The sequence below is a fragment of the Chelonoidis abingdonii genome, chromosome 19 (genome assembly GCF_003597395.2).
Source record: "Chelonoidis abingdonii isolate Lonesome George chromosome 19, CheloAbing_2.0, whole genome shotgun sequence".
Lineage (NCBI taxonomy): Eukaryota > Metazoa > Chordata > Testudines > Testudinidae > Chelonoidis > Chelonoidis abingdonii.
The window spans coordinates 18,724,411-18,744,486 of record NC_133787.1 but is presented as its reverse complement, the minus strand read 5'-3'; the positions used below and the strand labels follow the sequence as shown (position 1 = coordinate 18,744,486).

The following is a 20,076-nucleotide window of genomic DNA, read 5'->3' as shown; positions in this document are numbered from 1 at the left end:
GGGGAGCCCGGGAAGGCAGCAGGGGCCTGGAGGAATGGTGGGGGGAAAGCTCAGGGAGTTAGTGGGGGCTAGAGGCAATGGGGGAGAGCCTGGAGAGGCAGCAGGGGCCTGGGGCAATGGATGGGTGGGTGGGAAGCTCAGGGAGGCAGTGGGGACCTGGGGTGCCAAAATACAAGTTTTCCCAAGGCACCATTTTCCCTAAGGCTATCCCTGAGAGTCCCAGGATGACACCATCCAACAGAAGAAAGACAGCAACATGGTGGAAGCAAGTCCCCCACCAACAGTGATGACACGGAAGTGGGAGACAGTCCTTCAAGTATGCTGGTCTTCAAGCCTATGAGGCCTAACAGACCACTAGAAGGTTGGTGGTAATGGCCACACCCAGGGGCTGGCTATGTACTCGTAACCTCTGGCCCCAGCAAGTCAGCAAACACTGGCAAAAGAGACACAACAACAAAAATTGTTCAATGGGACATTGCAGAAACCTATCATGGAACTTGGAGGGAGCAGCACAGGTTGCGGGAGAGATGGGTTTGGAGCAGGCACGAGGAAGCCGGTCAGTGTGCTCATGGCACAAACACTAGCTGTGAAGGCAGCATCTCTGTAAAAGCTCTCTTAAAAAAGAGACAGTTTAGTGGCTGGTTTACTGGTTTAGAAACCTGAAGTCCCGGCCTGGTCTACACTACGTGTTTAAACCGAATTGAGCAGGGTTAACCCGATTTAACCCTGCACCCGTCCACACAACGAGGCCGTTTATATTGATATAAAGGGCTCTTTAAACAGGTTTCTGTACTCCTTCTGTACGAGAGGAATAGCGCTGAAATCGGTATTGCCATGTCAGATTAGGGTTAGTGTGGCCGCAAATCGACGGTATTGGCCTCCGGGCAGTATCTCACAGTGCACCATTGTGATCACTCTGGAAACAACCTAAACTCGGATGCACTGGCCAGGTAGACAGGAAAAGCCCCGCGAACTTTTGAATTGCATTTCCTGTTTGCCCAGCGTGGAGCGCTGATCAGCACGGGTGGTGATGCAATCCAAATCCAAAAAGAGCTCCAGTATGGACCGTACAGGAGATACGAGATCTGATCGCTGTATGGGGAGACAAATCTGTTCTATCAGAGCTCCGTTTCAGAAGACTAAATGCCAAAGCATTTGAAAAAATCTCTGGGCTATGATAGACAGAGGCCACAGCACAGTGCTGTGTGACAAGCGTAACGGAAAGCCAAAGAATCAAATGGACGCTCATGGAGGGAGGGAGGGTACTAAGGACTCCAGCTATCCCACAGCCCCGCAGTCTCTGAAAAGCACTTGCATTCTTGCCTGAGCTCCAACGGCTGAAGGGTCAAAAACATTTCCCCAGTGTTTCAGGTATATGTCGTCAATTTACACTCCCCCCCAAAGAAAAGGGGAAAAAATGTTTCTCACCTTTTTTCAATGTCACCCTATGTCTACTGCATGCTGCTGGTAGACGGGCACTGCAGCGCTGAACAGCAGCATCCCCTTCCTGGTGGATAGCAGTGATATTGTACCATCTGCCATTGTCATCATCAGCCCATGAGTGCTCCTGGCTGGCTTTGGTGAGGTCGCAGGGGCGCCTGGTAAAAATGGGAAGACTCCTGGTCATTCCCGGCAGATGGTACAGAATGGCTGGTAAAAGTCCTCATCATAGCAACTGGAGGCTGAGCTCCATTAGCCCCCCTCTTTCATGTCTAAAGAAAAGATTCTGTACTGCCTGGACTATCATAGCAGCTGGAGGCTCCTCCTCCTCATTTTATCTCGTAAAAAGTCAGTGTTTCTTATTCTGCATTCTTTATTACTTCATCACACAAATGGGGACGCTGCCATGTAGTCCAGGAAGGCTGGTAAAGGAGGGAAGCAACAGTTGTGGGTTGTTGCAGGATACCCCTAGAATGGCATGCAGCTCATCATTTCTGTGGGATCTCTGGGGCTCTGTCACGGAGCGGCTGTGCTCTCTGGTTCTCTAGTACACTTGCCCCATATTCTAGGCAGGACTGACTATTTTTAGACAAAAATAAAGAAGGGAATGACCCGGGAGTCATTCCCATTTTTGTCCATGCGGCCCGGCCAACCTCAGCGAGGCCAGCCAGAGCACCCACGACAGCAGCATACGGTACCGAATGACTGATAACCGTCATCATTTCATGCCAATTTACCATGCATGGCAGACGGTGCAATAAGGATGGTAACCGTCTGCTACCTTGTAAAGGCAAACGAATGCTGCTGTGTAGCACCTGCAGTACGCGTTTGTCAGCAGCTTACCAGTACACATACGGATAGCGTAACAACAGACAAAACGGGCTACCTGGTTGGCCATCTATGGTGTCTGCCAGGGCAATCCAGAGAAAAAGGGCGCAAAATGATTGTCTGCCGTTGCTTTCACGGAGGAAGGATTGAGTGATGACATTTACCCAGAATCACCCGCGACACTGTTTATGCATTGGGATCTCAACCCAGAACTCCAATGGGGGGGGGAAGACTGCGGGAACTATGGGATAGCTACGGGATAGCTACTCACAGTGCAATGCTCCAGAAATCAACGTTAGCTTTGGTACATGGACGCACACTGCCAAATTAATATGCTGAGTGTGGCTGCGTGCACTCAACTTTATACAATCTGTTTCACAAAACCGGTTTATGTAAAATCGGAATAATCCCATAGTGTAGACATACCCTCTCTCATGTTATTACCTTGCAGGCAGTACATAAAAACACCTTTCACTGTATATCTATGTGCAATAATATCAATTTGCAGGTGCTTTGTAAACACATTCCAACCACATGTGGAGTTTCTGGTGCACAACAGTCATCTGAGCTGTCCACGTATTTAAGCAGCAGCAACTCAGCAGATCACAACATACTAAACCAGAAAGAGACAGTCTCTTGACAAGTAGACGCAAACAGTAAGCGTGATCCTGCAACCACTGAAGTCAATTGCAAAACCCTCACTGGCTTCAATGTGTGCAGGATTAGACCCAAAGTTATAATCTACCATGTATCATATTAGCCAAGATCCGGTTAGCATTAATATCCAGCCTATGGGTCAAATTCTACATTCAGATTAGATCTCATTCACTTTAATAAGACCTGTGTGCGTAAATCTAAGGGCAGAGGTTGGCATTACCCTCTTTAGGTATGCTGTGTTAACCTTCCCCCATATGCAGAGATTCCTTTAACATCTCATGAATTCAGATGTGAAAAATTTTAAATGGATGAATGTAGGGGACATATGACTTTAGGTTACCAGTGGTCCTGAGTGATGTAGCCAAAAGCTTCCATGGACAAGAAAATCAAGTTATTTTGATTCTTGGTTCAGTTTAGGATTCATGAAAGCCAATAAGAATAATACCTAGCTCTTCTATAGCTTTTTTCATCTGCAGAATGCAAAAGAATTTTACCACAGAGGTCAGTATCATTATCCCAGGTCTACAGATGGGAGAACTAAGGCACAGAAGGGGTGAAGTGACTTGCTCAAGGTGATCCAGCAGGCCAGTGCCACAGCTGAGGGTAGAAAGCAGGTCTCCTAAGTCCCAATCCAATTCTCTAGCCATTACAGCACACTACCTCTAAGCAACAAAAATCCAAGCCACAAAATCCCCAGGAGAGCACATATCTGCAGCTCTGAAATTTAATTTTTACTCAGTACAACCCTAAGTGCAATTTCCTTCAATGCATAAAAACCTAGATTATACCAGCCCTCACTAACATATTTTGCATTATGTATTAACATCAGAAACATACAAATTAATTCCTCAGAAATCTGGCTTAATTTACTTGCATTGCTTTTTGACAGAAATAATTTTAAAAACATCGCATGCTACATTTCATGTTTAATGTAATGTCATTGTTCAACATGTATTTTACTGAAAGAGAAATTAAAACAAGTCTATTAACAGAAAATTATCTCAGATTTTACCATAGGCAACTTAAAGACAGCATTAGCCATTCCTTGTGAAAAAGCACTTGGGTGGTATATGTCACTAAAATAAAGGTCCAAATTCTGCTTTCAGTTACACTGGTGTAACTCTGCTGGCCCTTTAGCATAAGAACATAAGAATGGCCATAGTGGGTCAGACCAAAGGTTCATCCAGCCCAGTATCCTGGCTTCTGACAGTGGCCAATGCCAGGTGCCCAGAGGGAATGAACAGAACAGGTAATCATCAAGTAATCCATCCCCTGTCACCCACTCCCAGCTTCTGGCAAACGGAGGCTAGGGACATCATCCCTGCCCATCCTGGCTAATAGTCATGGATGGACCTATACTCCATGAATTTATCTAGTTCTTTTTTTAACCCTGTTATAGTCTTGGCCTTCACAACATCTTCTGGCAAGGAGTTCCACAGCAATCAAGAACAACCCATCTCCTTGATCATTCTTTGATTAAGTGATCCAATGACAAAAAATGTTTCACAATAGCTTTGGCTACATTAAAAGCATTACACTATTCATTACACACACTGGATTCCCTTAAAATCTTCAGATGAAATCTTGGCTCCATTACAGTTAATGGAAGTTTTGCCTTTGACTTCAATAGGGTCAGGATTTGACCTTTGGTATTAAACATATTTATGCTATGTGTAATATTTACTGTACTTAGATTGGAGTATTATCTCAAATGTCACTGCACCTGCTTAAATAGTTAAATGAGATAAATGCAAATTTTTAACAATCCCTTCTGTAAAAAGCTATTCGGGCAAAATAAATTGATTACTTCTTCCAAACAGTCTGAAACAATGTCCAGAAACAATTTAGGTTCTGTTAGACTCCCATGGAAACAATATGTCCTGCAACTTTTTAAAAAGTTCCTTAAAAATCTATAATCTATATACAGATGAGCAGGGGCAGCTCCAGACCCCAGCACGCCAAGTGCGTGCTTGGGGCAGCATGCCGCTGGGGGCACTCTGCCGATTGCCGGGAGGGCGGCAGGCGGCTTCGGTGGACCTCCCACAGGCATCCCTGCGGAGGGTCCGCTAGTCTCACGGCTCCGGTGGACCAGCAGACCCTCCACAGGGATGCCTGCGGGAGGTCCACCGGAGCCGCAGGACCAGCAACCAGCAGAGCGCCCCTCGTGCTTGGGGTGGCGAAATGGCTACAGCTGCCCCTGCAGATGAGTTTTCTATTTCCATCCAATATTTTCATCAAAGGAGAAACTGACTGACTATGCAGGGAGATAGTGAAAGCTTATGCTTAAATAAATTTGTTAGTCTCCAAGGTGCCACAAGGACTCCTGTTCTTTTTCTGGATATAGACTAACACGGCTGCTACCCTGAAACCAGTGAAACTGACTGTATTGAAAGTGCTGTCAAATGTGTCAAGTCAAAAAAAACCAAAAAACACAGAGTAAAATATTGTTTCCCCATTAATTTCCTTCCACTATAAGAATCTAGGCATTATTTGTAACTGTCGAGCTAGGTTTGAGAAGCAGCATAGTCCAATGGAGAAGTTACTGGATTGGGAGTCAGGAAACCTGAGTCTACTTCCAGTTCTACCACCAACCTGCAGCGTGACCTTGGCAAGTCATTTCACTGCTCTGTGCCCACTTCTCCTCTTACTCTGGGTCTCCCCTGTCTCTATAGATTGTAAGCTATTTGGGGCAGGACATGTTTCTTGCCATAGTGTTTGTACAGTACCTAACACAATGAGACTCTGATCTCAGTAAAGGCGTCTAGGTGTTATCATAGTATAAGTGACAATATGAGGTACACATTTTGCAGACATTCAGTACGCCATGTTCAAGTTAACTGTGTCCCTTTAGCAGCATGCCAAATAACCAGACACAATTTGGCTGTTTGTAAAATTACCCCAATAAGAGCAGGTTTCAGAGTAGCAGCTGTGTTAGTCTGTATCCACAAAAAGAACAGGAGTACTTGTGGCACCTTACAGACTAACAAATGTATATGAGCTCATGAAAGCTTATGCTCAAATAAATTTGTTAGTCTCTAAGGTGCCACAAGTACTCCTGTTCTTTTTCCAATAAGAGCGTGATTGTGCTCTCATTTAAGTCCATGGTAAAACTCTTCTTTGATTTCAGCTGAAGTAAGGGGGCAGGTCCATTTACTATTACTGACAAGATTGTCTCGATTTATGAGTATTTAGCTAATACTTAGAAAAAAATGCTCTGTCGTGATGCCTACCAAGTCTGTGATTAATTTCTTTTTTCCCTCACAGTGATTATATCAGGCTCGTGTAATTTTTTGCAGAAGTGTTTAGTTTTTATGAGCCACTTCTTTATTCTAAAATCTCAAACAGTTATAACATCCATTCTAAACCAAATAGCTGCAATAATGAAAACAATTAACACCCATGTAATTTTATGGCTGCTTAGTACTAGTCAATATGTTTGTTACTTAAACCTCGCAAAATAGACAATGTTTATTTCCCCACGTCAGGCACTACTCCCATTGACTTCAGTGACAGTTTTGCGTAAGAAAGGACTGCAGCATTTGGAAGATAGTATCAAACCCACGCAGTACTTAAGAAAATGACAGTCCTTGTGGTGACTAATGTTATCTCAAAACTAAATTTAAAGTTTTTTTAAAAGTCCCTTACCGTAAATCTTTCTATGTAATCAGACACACAAAATCCTCCCATGCTCAAACAAAGGGATCTGTGCAGTGAAGATTCCTGATACAAAGTTCCCATTTTTTTTTAGCCTGTATGGCAGTAACCCAGGTAGCCTGAAGCCTTCTACTGAATTAAGCAAAGCCTTTTTGGATCTTACTAGAATTCTGTGAGAGAGATAAACTAAGCATTTCATCTTATCTGACACTACACCAGGCATTTCAATCATTTCACTTCCTTATCTGTAGTACTAGGTTCTGTCTGTATCCTTGCAGCTCATTTCCTGAATCACCGATAAGAGAGGAAACAAACTCAGCAGAAGACGATGGCCAAATTACTTGAAGTCAATCAAGAGTCCTCTCTCTCTACACACTTCTGTCAGTGTTATTTGGCTTTCTTGTTTTTGCCCCATTTAACTTTCTGTTCCTATATGTAAAAAAATGCAACTTTGGTTCCAGCTGTCATTCACTAGCATTGTTCCCACATTCAGTGCAGACACTAATGCAGTATTCACATTAATGTGATTGTATCAGTACATGAGAACATTTTGCTCTCAGACTTTAGAGGGCAACAATGTCATAGGAATTGAGGAGACAAGGGTAAATTGTCAGCCTCCATATATGCACTCAAAAGAATTCCTCACACAGATACATTCACCTGCACACATGGTTTCGATAATTTAACACCTGTGCTCAGACAAGTATTGCTCTGCACCTGCAAAATCACTCATGGTCAAGGGGTTTAACAGGTGTAAATTAACATTTAAGTACATGTGGGGGATGAACTATTTCAAGTGCATTGCACTCATAAGGCATGGCCATTGTGTGTTAAGCAATTTTGTGAACACACGGCTTGCGGCCCATAAAGGCTCATTTAAACATTTTCCCCAAAACTGAAGTGAAAAGTACATTTATGCCAATATGCAAACAAACTGAGACTCTAGTAAATGACTGCACTTTTATTTTGTCTTAATAAGAATTTAATACATTTTTAGATGGTAAATTTTTTGGAGCAGGGACCATATTTTCCATGGTTTTGGACACTGCCCAGCACAATGATCCTGATGGGACCTATGGACATTACTGTTATATAAATGTTAAAGTAAGACCACCAGCACATTTTCACAAAGAAAAAAAGACATTGGAAGACCCAAGAAGAGAAGAAAGTTCCAAAGAAGTAATGACTGAAATCTACTTGCAGTTCTGTGCTATGGCTTCATTTTCCCTGTTAATGCAATAAATTATAGTAGCTAATAGTTTTATCTCTTTGCAAGTGTGACATTATTTGATTAAAATATGACCATATAGATCATTGTTGCAACCACTGTTATATGTTTGCAATGTGGCATGTAAGATGTCTATGAAAAGGTTACGATTATGTTATTTGTATGCATATTTGTATGTACCATTTTTGTATTTGAAGTTATGAATATTGGCCCTATACCTGGATTTCAAATGTTTGCTCATGCGGTAACACCCACATGGTAGCTAGCCAGCACATCGTGAAGGGACTATTCAAATTGAAAGCAGCAAAGAGTCCTGTGGCACCTTATAGACTAACAGAGGTATTGGAGCATGAGCTTTTGTGGGTGAATACCCACTTTGTCGGATTCAAATTGAGTGATCCATCAAAAGAACATTTAACTGACAGACAATGGACCATGGGAGATGCCTATCTACACTTAATGGCATTTCCTGCTGTGACTAAGTGAAATGCCTGGACATGTGACTTGCCCATGTGACTTATGTGAATAAGCCAGCAGTTTATTCCATCACTATTAGAAGTCTGAACCAAGAACTTTGCAATTACTGTATGTATTTGATTCTTTTAACCAATTTTAACTCTCATCTTTCTTTCTTTTTATGAATAGACCTTTAGATTTTAGATACTAAAGGATTGGCATCAGCGTTATTTTGGGGTAAAATCTAAGTTATATAGTGACCTGGGTGTGTGACTGGTCTTTTGGGATCAGAAGACCCTTTCATTTGATGAGACTGGTTGTAAAGAACCACTCATCTCTGAATCCAGTGGTTTCGGTGGGGATATAAGAACTTGAACGCCCAAGGAAACTGCTTTTATGACTTCTTGTTAGCTCGTGTGGCGAAACAGGAGTTTACTTTTGTGGCTGGTTTGATATAGCTTATGAAAGAATAACCACCAGTTTTGGGTTGTGTTTGCCCTATTTCTCAGCAGTTCGCCCTGAATTTGGCATCCTCAGTTGTGACCCACTGAACCACAGATACAACAAACAATTATCTTTGCTTGGATGAGTGCGCTGTAAGAAACTACTTACCTTAGAGCAGTGGTTTTCAAACTTTTTTCCTGGGGACCCAGTTGAAAAAAATTGATGACGCCCATGAGCCAATGGAGCTGGGGATAAGGGATTTGGAGTGTGGGAGGGGCTCAGGGCTGAGGCAGATGATTGGGGTGCAGAGGTGAGACCTGCAGGGTGGGGCTGGGAATGAGGGGTTATGGATGTGGGAGGGGGCTCTGGGCTGGGGCAGGAGTTTGGGGTGCAGGAAGGGGTCAGGGCTCTGGGCTGGGGGTGCAGGCTCAGGGGGATTGGGGATGAGGGGTTTGGGGTGCATGAGGGGATCCAGGTTGGGGGGAGGGCTCAGAGCTGGGGCAGGGGATTGGGGCGTGGACTTACCTCTGGTGGCTCCTGATCAGTGGCACAGCTAGGGTTCAGAGGCAGGCTTCCTGCCTGTCCTGGCACCACGGACCACGCTGTACCCCGGAAGCAGCCAAGACAGGACTTTTAACGTCTCAGTCGGCAGTGCTGATCAGAGTCGCTAGGGTCCCTGGGTGCTGAGCAAGGCGACCCAGTAGTGGGTTGCAACATGAACTTTGAAAAGCACCGCCTTAGATTATATTGGGAAAGAGGAAAGTAGGATCCTTATATACAAGGGATGGACTGGTCCAGGATGCTTGAAATGGTGCAAAAATCACTGCCTGTCTTGCAAATGGTCTGTATTTTGACATTGCTAGGCATGTTTTTCAATGTGCTCAGCTACATCAGAATACAGGCCATTTTGATGTTCAGGTGAAGGGGACTGAGGAGACCTGCAAATGGAGAAATCTGCTTAGGACTTTGGATGGTGCAATATAAGCTCTTGGGGTGGGAGCATATGTACTGTGCAATATTTACAGCATAGCATCTTGACTTGTGATCCATACGGCTTACTCCTAGCTAAATCACACACCCGAAGAGTCAGGAAAGATGGGCTCTCTGCCTCTGGATCTGGTCATAGACTTCCTATGTGACTTTGCTTTGTTTTTCTCATCTGTAATACTGGGTTATGAATACCTTCCTATCTCACAAAGCTTTACAAAGTTTACAAAGCTTTTGGAGATCCCAGGATTTAGTATCTATTATTTTTATTATATATTATTCTTATTACTATTATTAAAGATAGCACTAGAATAAAATCTCCAAACGAACCACCACTAAATTTCAGAAACTCCAAAACCCAAATTGGTACCCAGGTGCATATTTTGCAATCTAGGCAAAATCTAGCCCGTAGTCCTCTGGACAGGAGAATTAGCCATCAAGAGGAGAGCTCCTAAGATATTCTGCCTGGACAGGACGAGATAGTTCAGGGGGCCCTATGACAGCACACTGAGCAACATTCCTTACATCTGCTCAAATGAGGATCAATGTATGCTTCCCTACCCCCAACGTCTGCTGCCAGACAACACCAGGCACTCAGGAGCCAAGATGCTGAACACGGCCCCTGTCCTAGCTTTTAGGGAAGTCATGGATTGCAACCTCACAACCTTAAAGGTGCCCAGAGCAGGTTCTCATTTGATAGGGGCCCAGTTCCCTGTTAAATCAGAACTGGAAGTAGATTTAGGAGGAGGCATCCCATAAAGAAGTTGGGGGACAGCATTGAGGCGCCTAATGTCTGGTTCAGTGAGGAGACACCCCCTTTTCAAGCCCCCTAGCCCTCATATTAGGAGAGGGCAGCTGGATCCCAGAAATGGGCTGGGAACAAGCTGTGGAGAGGTGAGGGGTGGGGGCCGATGGCAGACCTCTACCAAAGAGAAATGACTAGGGAAGGAATGATAACCTGCACTGTATGAGTTATGGTGGGTAGTTCCCAGAGGATTTAAGTTAATCAAGTTGCATCCTAGTTTAAACCACATCCCTTGAATCTTGTGTTTCTTCCCACATGTCCAGGACAAATGCATCATGTTTTATTCCTGCCTGGCTGCAGCACCGAGGAAAGAGAAAAGGCTCCCTGCATCCACACACGATAGGACAAGGTTTTTATTCATACAAGGCAGCGTGTGTTTTATAGCGTCACAAGTGATACACAATGAAAATTAAAATGCAGTTAATTTGGAGAGAGTACAAACAATTGCACTGTTATTCTGTATTTTACAGAGATTACATTACTTAATGTGGCACCAAAGGTATGTGAAGCATGTAAGCATCAAGCCAACTGGGCAAGCTTGCACGACAAAGAGAATTCGTTAGGAAATTTGGCAGAGAGACTGGAACAAGCAATGTTCAGCCTGCAATCTTCCATTATCAGATCTAAATACAGAAGGATAGCGTAAAATGATACTTTACTGCAGTATTTTTATTAATAATTAAGAATATAATTATGATGGTCATATCCACCAGCTTTTCCACTTTCTCCTTTTTAACATTTGTAAACACTGAACATGAAGCTTACTTTGTACCTTCCATTTGGCTCCTGTGGTTCAGACTGTTGGATACTTTACACAAAGACTCTAAAAGCAACTAACAAAAGCAGTGATATAACAGTGACATTCAGTTTGCAACAGAAGAAAATCAAATAATCCAGTTTTGCCAAATGAACAACATTTTCCTTTTAACATGTTGTATTAGATCAGCAAACAGGATAACAGATACAAGGCCAAATTTTCCTCTCAGATACACCTATATAAATCCAGAGTAACTTGCCTGGATTTACACCAAAGTAAATGAGAGCAGAATTTAGTTCTCGGCATTCATATGTAGATAGTCTAAGAGCCAATTACAAAACGCCCCATTTTAAATGTATTATTCAATGTGCAGCCAGACAGTATGTCTAGAATAAATGCAAAACTATTATAAAAATCATAACAGGGGACTTAAACCTTGATATGTTGGATACTACTGTGTCAAATATGAAAACAAAAGTGACAAAGTTACTGCTCTAAAAAAATATGGCCTTCACCTTTCAGAGATGCACATAGAATCTGCTATCCTTAAATTCTGAAGCTTCTTTCTTTCATACACGGTATCAGATATTTCCATTAGTCACTGAAGTGTGCAGACATTGGTCAACGGGATATGCAGAGTGAAGATTAATACAGGACAAAAAAGTAGATTAAGAGGTTTGGTTTTTTTAGAACCAGATGCTGTGAGGCACTTAGCAAGCAACTCCCACTAAAGACAATGGGAAATGAGGGAGAATTCAGTACTTGTAGGTGACTTTCCTCACCTCCCAGGATCAGGCCCTTACCAAGTGCTGACAATGTGCTCAACGCTCTACAGACTGAGCAGGAGCTATGGTCCCTGCTTCAAGGAATTTATAATCTATTATCATTCTTTATCTACAGCAGGTTTCACCTACATATAGTTCAGAGCAGACTTACTTGCTTGCAAAGAAATACACAAGTAGAAGTTCAGTTCTTTTGCCCATGTTCTCTCTCACAATTCAAGATACAGACCTTAGGCAGGTTAGCACTCCCTGCCCAAAAACTCAAGCTCTGATAAATTTTCTGAAGCCCATATCAAACTCAAACTCAGCTTCCAAATTCTACCAAAACTTACCCTTTCATTCCGCTTCCATCCATGCAGACTAGAACTGGATACCAGCATATAGCAGTGTTCCCAGGACAGACAGAAGAAAACTCAGACAGATGCAAAAAAGCACTGTGTATGAGAAAAGAGTATTGGTATCTGATCAGAGCAAGTATTCAGGGGGTTTTGAAAAGTTTTTCCAGATAAGACATCCTCTAATAGCAACTGATTCCTGGATGTCAGAGTCTCACTATGAGCTTATTTCTATAGCTGCTTCACTCAGAAGGATTAATGTTAAAGGTCAGGTATGAAAGCCTCCCCAGCTAATTAATATTTATTTTACACTGTGGATCCACTTACATAAGGAAATTTTCCCCCAGGCCGGAAGACACTCACACTTTATTCCATTTTTAAACCTTCAGGATCCTGCTCTCACTATTTGCTTCACAAAGGAAGCATATTAGCAATGACACCTTCAGTGAGGCTGCTTCTATTTAAATAACTGATACTGAGACAGATTCCTCCCTGATGTAACTATTGCTCATGCAACTTTATACCAAGGATGAATTTGCCCTGTAGACTACTAATAGTTACAATTGTTGGCAGTTTTCTCATTCTTGAATTACTCTGCCAGTGCTCTGTATGCCAAAATGGGTGGGCATTATGTCTGCAGCTGAGTAAACTAGGGAAAGCCCACCCAGCTATCAAACACTTAAAAAACTAACTACAAGCATGCAAGCTATAAAAGCAGATTAAAAGCATCATAAAGGCCATATTTTCACACCTCAGTGCCTATCTTGCTCCAGTCACACACGTGCAGCTAATTTACATGCAAAGCAGACTTTACAAAGCAATTCCAGCCCACATGGCCAGGGAGAGGCTTCTGGAAGCAGACCTGGTGCAATTTCACTGAGCAAGGATGGAGGGCAGAATTTGAGAAACCATGCGGCATTCTGTACCGCCAAATGGCACACAGCCTACTCCATGGGAGCAATCCTCACAGCAGCAGGCAGAGGACTACAGGCAAGTGAGATTAGGACAGGCTAGGGAAGTAGAAGCAGATGCGACTGGGGAGCATAAGACCAGATATTATGCCACTCAAGTCTCTAGTTCTCCACTCTAGGGCAGAAACACAAATATAATCAAGTAAGTATATTTTAGGAGGTGGAGGGTTTTTCTTGGTTTGTTTTTTAAATCAGCCCATGACTTGTGGCAGCTGAAAAATTTTATTTAAAAAAAAATTTCCCCTTTACACGAGTGCTGTTCCTCCATTGTACAGAAATGACTTCATTAGATCAACAAATGTAAACTCTGAATAGTGCTATGTACAAGAACACATACAATAAATGCTGTGCTTTGACATCAGAATACAAGCAGCAGGCCACCTAATAATGTAAAGATCCCAGAATGCACATGGGTCCAACGAGCTGCATTACATTTATCAATGAAACACAATAGGAAATAATTTGTTTTGCTTTTAAATATGCTTCCAACATGGGAGAGGCCTGATTCTAAGCACAAAGGAAAGGGGATTTGTACTGCAGAACCTGGAATCCATTGTTTCTTACCAGCCTCAGGTTCTGATTCCTGCTGAGGCTTGGAGTCTGCCTCAGGCTTGTCAGGGGAGGGATTCTTGAACCATCTCCTCTGGCCAGAGATGCAGAATCACATGGTCCTGAACCTCTGGTCTTTCAGAGCATCCTCCATGGTCTCAGGACAGCATTCTCCTCACTCTGGTCCTCCTCAGCATCCCTTTGGACAACAAGGCTGCAAGGGTTGAGGGTATCATGAGCCACTTCAGGCTCTGAAGTGGGAGCCCTTGAGTTCACCCAGTCAAGCTGCACACAAAGGCAATCTACAACACATCTTCCTCAAGAGACTGTTGGAGTCTTTTAAGCTCCTGTACAGGAGCCTCAAGTGCTTTATGTATTCCCAGCTGTTGGCAGGAGTTTTCTGAGCATCCACCTGCTCCAGTCGCCATGAAATTTCCTAGCAGACATGACTGTTCCTGCCACTGCAGGAGAAATCATGGAGGACAGTGTACTCTGACCACACATTGATCAGCACCCAGGTATGATAGGCATGCCAGGCAGCTGCTTTCAGGGCTGGATCCATTGTCACCTGTATTGAGTTGTAAAGAGTGCAGTGGAAAGCTGTTGTGATGTGATCAGCACAGCACACTACTACCAGTGAAAACAGGGGCAGGGACCTTTATAGATTAGGTAAGGGTTAGTGGAAAGGGTTCAGTGCATTGTGGGAATGGGGGTAGAGGTGTATTGAAACCTGAGACCTGGCACATGTCCCTTACCCCCATTCACACTGAAAACTGGCAAGGGTATGGGGCCGTGCCACAGCCTAAGGCATGTACTTACCTAACTTACTCACCCTTTACTTGCCTTCAGACATAGGCTTCTGGGGTTTAGGTATAGATAATAGGGAGGTTATGGTACAACCACATTCCTGGACATGCACAGTCCCTAGTGTCGATATGGTAAAGTATGTTATTTCCTGTACTTCTCATAACCTGGACAAGTTATTCAATAGCTGGTTATTTTTGAATGGGGAACGTCACAAGCTGTGGAAACTTCACTTCTTCCTGTAAAAACGTGAAACTAAACAAAATCTGTGATACTCCAAAAATAAAACAAAATGCCCCACAGCGAAAGGGTGCAGACCGACCTTTTCATATGCTGTGATATTTTACCTCTTATACTACAGCAGCTCTTCTTGGTCTTGTAATAGGTTTTTCCAGTGATGGTGAAGAAGAAAGGGAAATGAATGGGCTATCATTGATGTTGTATAATAGATTTTCTCAGGCTCTCACTTGAACTACCATGTTCCTTATTAGGTATTCATTTCATTGCTATGATGCTGGCCAGAACAGCAGCAGCCACAGTAGTACACTTGTTAATGAGTTCCTTTAACTAAAATGGTCGATTGACCACAGAACATGTGGTTTCTGTGAATGAGATGCACAGAAGTACATGTGAAATGTCGAAGCTTGTGGAATGCTGTACATATGAGTGGAATTATCTTCATTAATATCTTTACATTTGGAGCTGGAATTTGGAGGCATACATTCTAGGTCTGCAGTAGCACACACACACTCACATCCTTGACTACCAGTTACAAAGTATTTAAATTAGTAAGAAGATGTGCTGTTAAGAGAGTGCAGAAGACATTAATGAGGAAAGCTGGCTGTCTTTCCTGTCATGTTTCAGCCTCCTCACCAATCCAGCACCCACACAATTGCTGTCTGGCTTATTCTAGGGCTGGACTGCTGAAATGAAAAATTACATCTCCTCAGAATGGATCAAGGCAGTAGAAGAGGTGACATCTAATTTTCCCAGCTCTGCATCCACTGTGGGAGGTGTAAACGCATTTCATTTGCTAGGTGGAATATAGGAGAAGGCATGATACCCAGTGTTATGGCTGGGGGTAGTGTGTAACTGATTTTGGGCTGCTGGATATCTATTCAAAGGAGAACATCACTAACTTCGTTCAGTCTAGCCCTTGGAAAGCTTCCTAGCAAGCTGTGTTTCCTCACTCTGAATATAATGTGAGAAGTATTTGAGGATCTATTTTAATTAAGATAAACACTTCTGAACCCCCCTACCCAGGGCCGGCTCTAGCCATTTCACCGCCCCAAGCACGGCAGCACGCAGCGAGGGGTGCTCTGCTGGTCGCCGGTCCCATGGCTCCGGTGAATCTCCCGCAGACGTGCCTGCGGAAGGTCCGCTGGTCCCGCGGCTCCGGTGGACCTCCCGCAGGCGTGCCTGCGGCTGCTCCACTGGAGCCACAGGACAGCAGACCCTCCACAGGCACACCAGCGGGAGGTCCACCGGAGCCGCCTGCCGCCCTCCCAGCAAGCTGCAGAGCGCCCCAAGCGGCATGCCGCCCCTAGCACGGGCTTCACGTGCTGGGGCCTGGAGCCAGCCCTGCCCCTACCGGTGGCTGCATGGTCATCCTGACAACCTGTGAGAGGCTGAAGGTGCATTAACTTCTCTGTAGACACCTCCACACAAGGGAAATCCTCTTTTGGGGCAGAGGATGCCCAAAAGATAACAGTACCCAGGGAAAGCCTAGGAAAGTTCACTGCCTGGGAGCCAGCAAATGAGGGAACCCCAGACACATCAGAAAGATACCGTATCTCCATCCAGATGGCCTGTGTCTCACTCAGATGACACAAGGTTTGGGGAAGGAACTACTGCGCATTCTATAGGGGAGAATCCTGCCCCTCCTTCCAACGCAGTCTATCTTGCCCTTCCCTGAATGCAGCCTAATTATCTCTTCCCCGATCCCTCAAGCTTTCCCTCTCTCCCCAAAAAACCCCTTCTGTTTGTCCTTCCAAGTTCCCTCTGACACACACCCCTTCTTCAAACATACTTCTACCACAGAGATCTCTGAAATGTACACAAGATGGCCCCCCTCTACTGTACCCTACCCAAAATCCCCACTTGTCCCAGTCTTCTTCCAATCTCTTCCCCCTTAAATTCTCCTTTTCTCCCATCCTCTGCCTCCCCACTGCCAGTTCACCCTAGCTCTGGTATCTACCTTCCCCAGATCATCTCTTATAACCCCTAGACTGACTCTCTCAGCTCTCCATATCAATACGTCCTTGATCTCACCTTGCCTCTGCCTCCAAGTTTCTAACTACTGTCTAAAACAATGAAGAGTGTTTGTGGCACCATATTAGAGACTACTGTCTGGTTCCCTCTTCTCTCCCCAGCTCTCACTCATCCCCCACTCTCTTCCACACACAGTTCTCCCCTTGTGCCCTCTCCCTCTAACCCCAGTTCCCTTGATGCCTTTCCTACATAAGGAAATTCCATAGCAAGTCATGCTGGCTAACAATGAGAACTCACCCAATTAAACCCTAAACATTACTCATTTCACTTAGACACAGAAGATATCTCAATAAGATGTTACACAGTTTTAATCTCTCCATGGCCCTTTAAGTCAAAGTGTTTGCCTTAAGAGTTGCTGTAGTCATAAAAACAGAACTGAGAACAAACCACTAACATCGCCTTAAAAATACCATAAACTCATGCAAAGAAACCTTGAAACTAATCATTGAACAACAACAAAGAAAATGAACAACTAGAAGTAGGAAGAAAGCATGCATGGAGAGAAAGGTGGTAGGAACATGACAAATAGCATAAAGTAATAACTTCAGCTCAGGAAAAACAAATTTGTATTATACCTCATGCTTCCATTAATCACTCCAGATATATGATCAGTGCCCCATTTTTGTGATTTTTCTAAATCACGAATTCTAAATTTTCAAGGTCATTTGGTAACCAGCATGTTTAAGTGTTCTCAGATGTTCAAAATGAAAAATTTTCCCCTCATCCTTTCTATTTACTATGTATTTTTACTTTTGAAATTTTTAAAACTGGATTTTTTTTCTGCAAAGTTCTCTTGTATCAAATTTCAAACATCCAATAAAATTACGAGAAACTAACAATTTCACACACCACATTCTCCCGTGTTTTGAAATCATGACTACTGAACATTATAACCAATATAGATATTAAAATATGTGTTTCCTGTTCTGAAGTCTGGGTATAACTTGTACTTCCTTAACCTTCACTGAACTACATTTAGCTGCACACACATGAGCTGTGTGTGAATGCGAACATCCCTGTTACTAAGTAACAAGAGTCTTTCTCTAGGTGGTAGACAGCACAGTGAATGTTGTAAGCAATACAACACAAGCTGCCAGCTTCATAATTTGGCCAGCACCAAGACAGATAAACTAAATATTTTGGATAGGGCACCTTTCAGACCTTTGTAAAACAAATGGGAGCAACAATGACAAACAAATACATTGGCTAGTGACCAAATTTCTGGATAATCCTGCACCCTCCTGGGGACACTTCTTCCATATCAGGACTGCTACTGAGCATTTCCGTGGATTAATATATTCCTGAATACTTATTTTAAGTTATGTTTACTACATTTCCCCTAATTTTCACCTTCCAATTAACCTCACCATCATTGCTTCCTACCTACCAATTTTATATACTACTGTCTATTTAAATTGTAGGATCATATCGCTAAAAAAATAGCTATGGGATCAAGTGTCAATGTACTTTTTAAAAAATTAAAAAGTTAATTCATCAATGTGTAAGTCCCCCCGACAAACTAGAAAATATATTTCCCTGCCAATTTTGGTCAATTTTTTTAAGCTAGTTTTCAACAGATTAGCATTCACCTTGAGTAAAACTACAGGATCAGACTCTCGAACAATCCTGGCACAGATTAAATTCGTTACACAAAGTCAGCCAAAAAGGGACTTAATGACAGCTTTAAGAAGGGAAGATGCAGTTAGTAGATGCAACCAAAAATCTACCCCTGGGCTCAGTGGGAGACTAATTGGGAATCAATAAGCTGGCTTGATCAAAGTTAAAGGAACTAAGGTTAGTCCCATCCAAAAAATCACAAGCAGTTTTTCTGGACAAACAACCACTCTTTGGGGCACCAACACGGAAGAATTCAGATGTGAAGAAGTCTAACATATATCTTCTCATGTCTAAAATGCCACATCCAGAAAGTGGACACTTGCTTCTCTAGGTAAATTAGAGGGCACAAAGTGTGGGGCGTGCCCCCTTAGGGGGGGCATGGAGGAACATCCGGGGGGGCTGCAGCATGGCCCAGGGAGGGAGTGCTACTCAGCTCCTCCCCACTCCCACCTCTGCTCTGGTCCCACCCCCAGCTGCGTCCCTGATTCCTGGCCTCGGCCCCAGCCTCGGTGAGGCTCCACTCCCAGCCCAGGGCAAAGGCTGGGGGCAAGGCTGGAGTGGAGCTGCACCTGACGAAGGGCCTGGCTGCCAGCCCCCACCACAACCCAGCTGCGGTTCCACTCCTGCCCCTAGCCCCTGGCCGCGCCCAGCTCCCAGGCCCAGACCCATCCCCAGCTGCGGCCCCAGCCTTTGTCTCCTTACCCCTGCTCACGACCCTGGCTCGGGGGATTTGGGGACCACTGAGGTAAAGGCTCACATTATCTCCTTTAATACAGAAAGCTCTCTGTGTCACCAGAAATAAAGGAGACAATAACAGAACTTCATCACTTTCTGAGAAGTTTACTGATCTGACAGTTTTGGCACAGCAGGAATTCTGCTAAGACTCTAATAGACTTTCTTCACTTGAAAACCAATAGACATTTGAAGAAAGCCTGCATATTAGCTATTACTTCTTTATCATTCACCTCATCTTTAATGTTGAGTGATCCTGGGTTTCCATAACTTCAGTTTTGTGAGTTTTTTTTCCCCGTAACTGTGAAGTGACAAAGTCCAAAAACTCAATGTGGTGCATGTGTAGCAAGTTCCCTCAACCAGGAAGCATCTAATCAATCTCACTGTAACAAAAAATAGAAGTCTAATCCCCAGTTGTGTGTGTGACATACCCTGCCAATGCATTCCTGGTATTTCCAAAATCTATTCTAGCACCTACCAAAGGTATCTAAGGCAGTGAAAGAGTTCTAGTGGGACTTCTACAGACACATCTTTCCCCATTACTCCTCACTCCGCAGGAAATGCAAGAGGGATGCCTAAAAGGAAGGCCATTTTCTTTAAATAACCTCATTGCTAAGAACCAGATTAGTTTACTTACACTTTGGATTAGCACTAACAGAAACTGCCATCCTTTTTAGAGCGCCAAACACGGCACCCACCAAGCCTCAAATGCTTTAAGTGTCTGAAGTGACTTCAGCAAGAGTTAGCTCAGGCCCCAAT

General features: G+C 43.7%; 2 protein-coding genes across 2 annotated transcripts in view; both read right to left on the bottom strand.

The window, feature by feature from the left end:
- The window catches only part of VPS35 (VPS35 retromer complex component), a 252,384-nt gene that overhangs the window by 128,122 nt on the left and 104,186 nt on the right, over positions 1–20,076 (bottom strand). The window lies entirely within an intron of this gene.
- The window catches only part of C19H16orf87 (chromosome 19 C16orf87 homolog), a 50,387-nt gene continuing 45,536 nt past the window's right edge, over positions 15,226–20,076 (bottom strand). Inside the window, exon 5 of the mRNA XM_032778095.2 lies at positions 15,226–15,299. Within this exon, the coding sequence (XP_032633986.1) occupies positions 15,248–15,299 (52 nt within the window). The 3' untranslated portion in view covers positions 15,226–15,247. The remainder of the gene's footprint in view (positions 15,300–20,076) is intronic.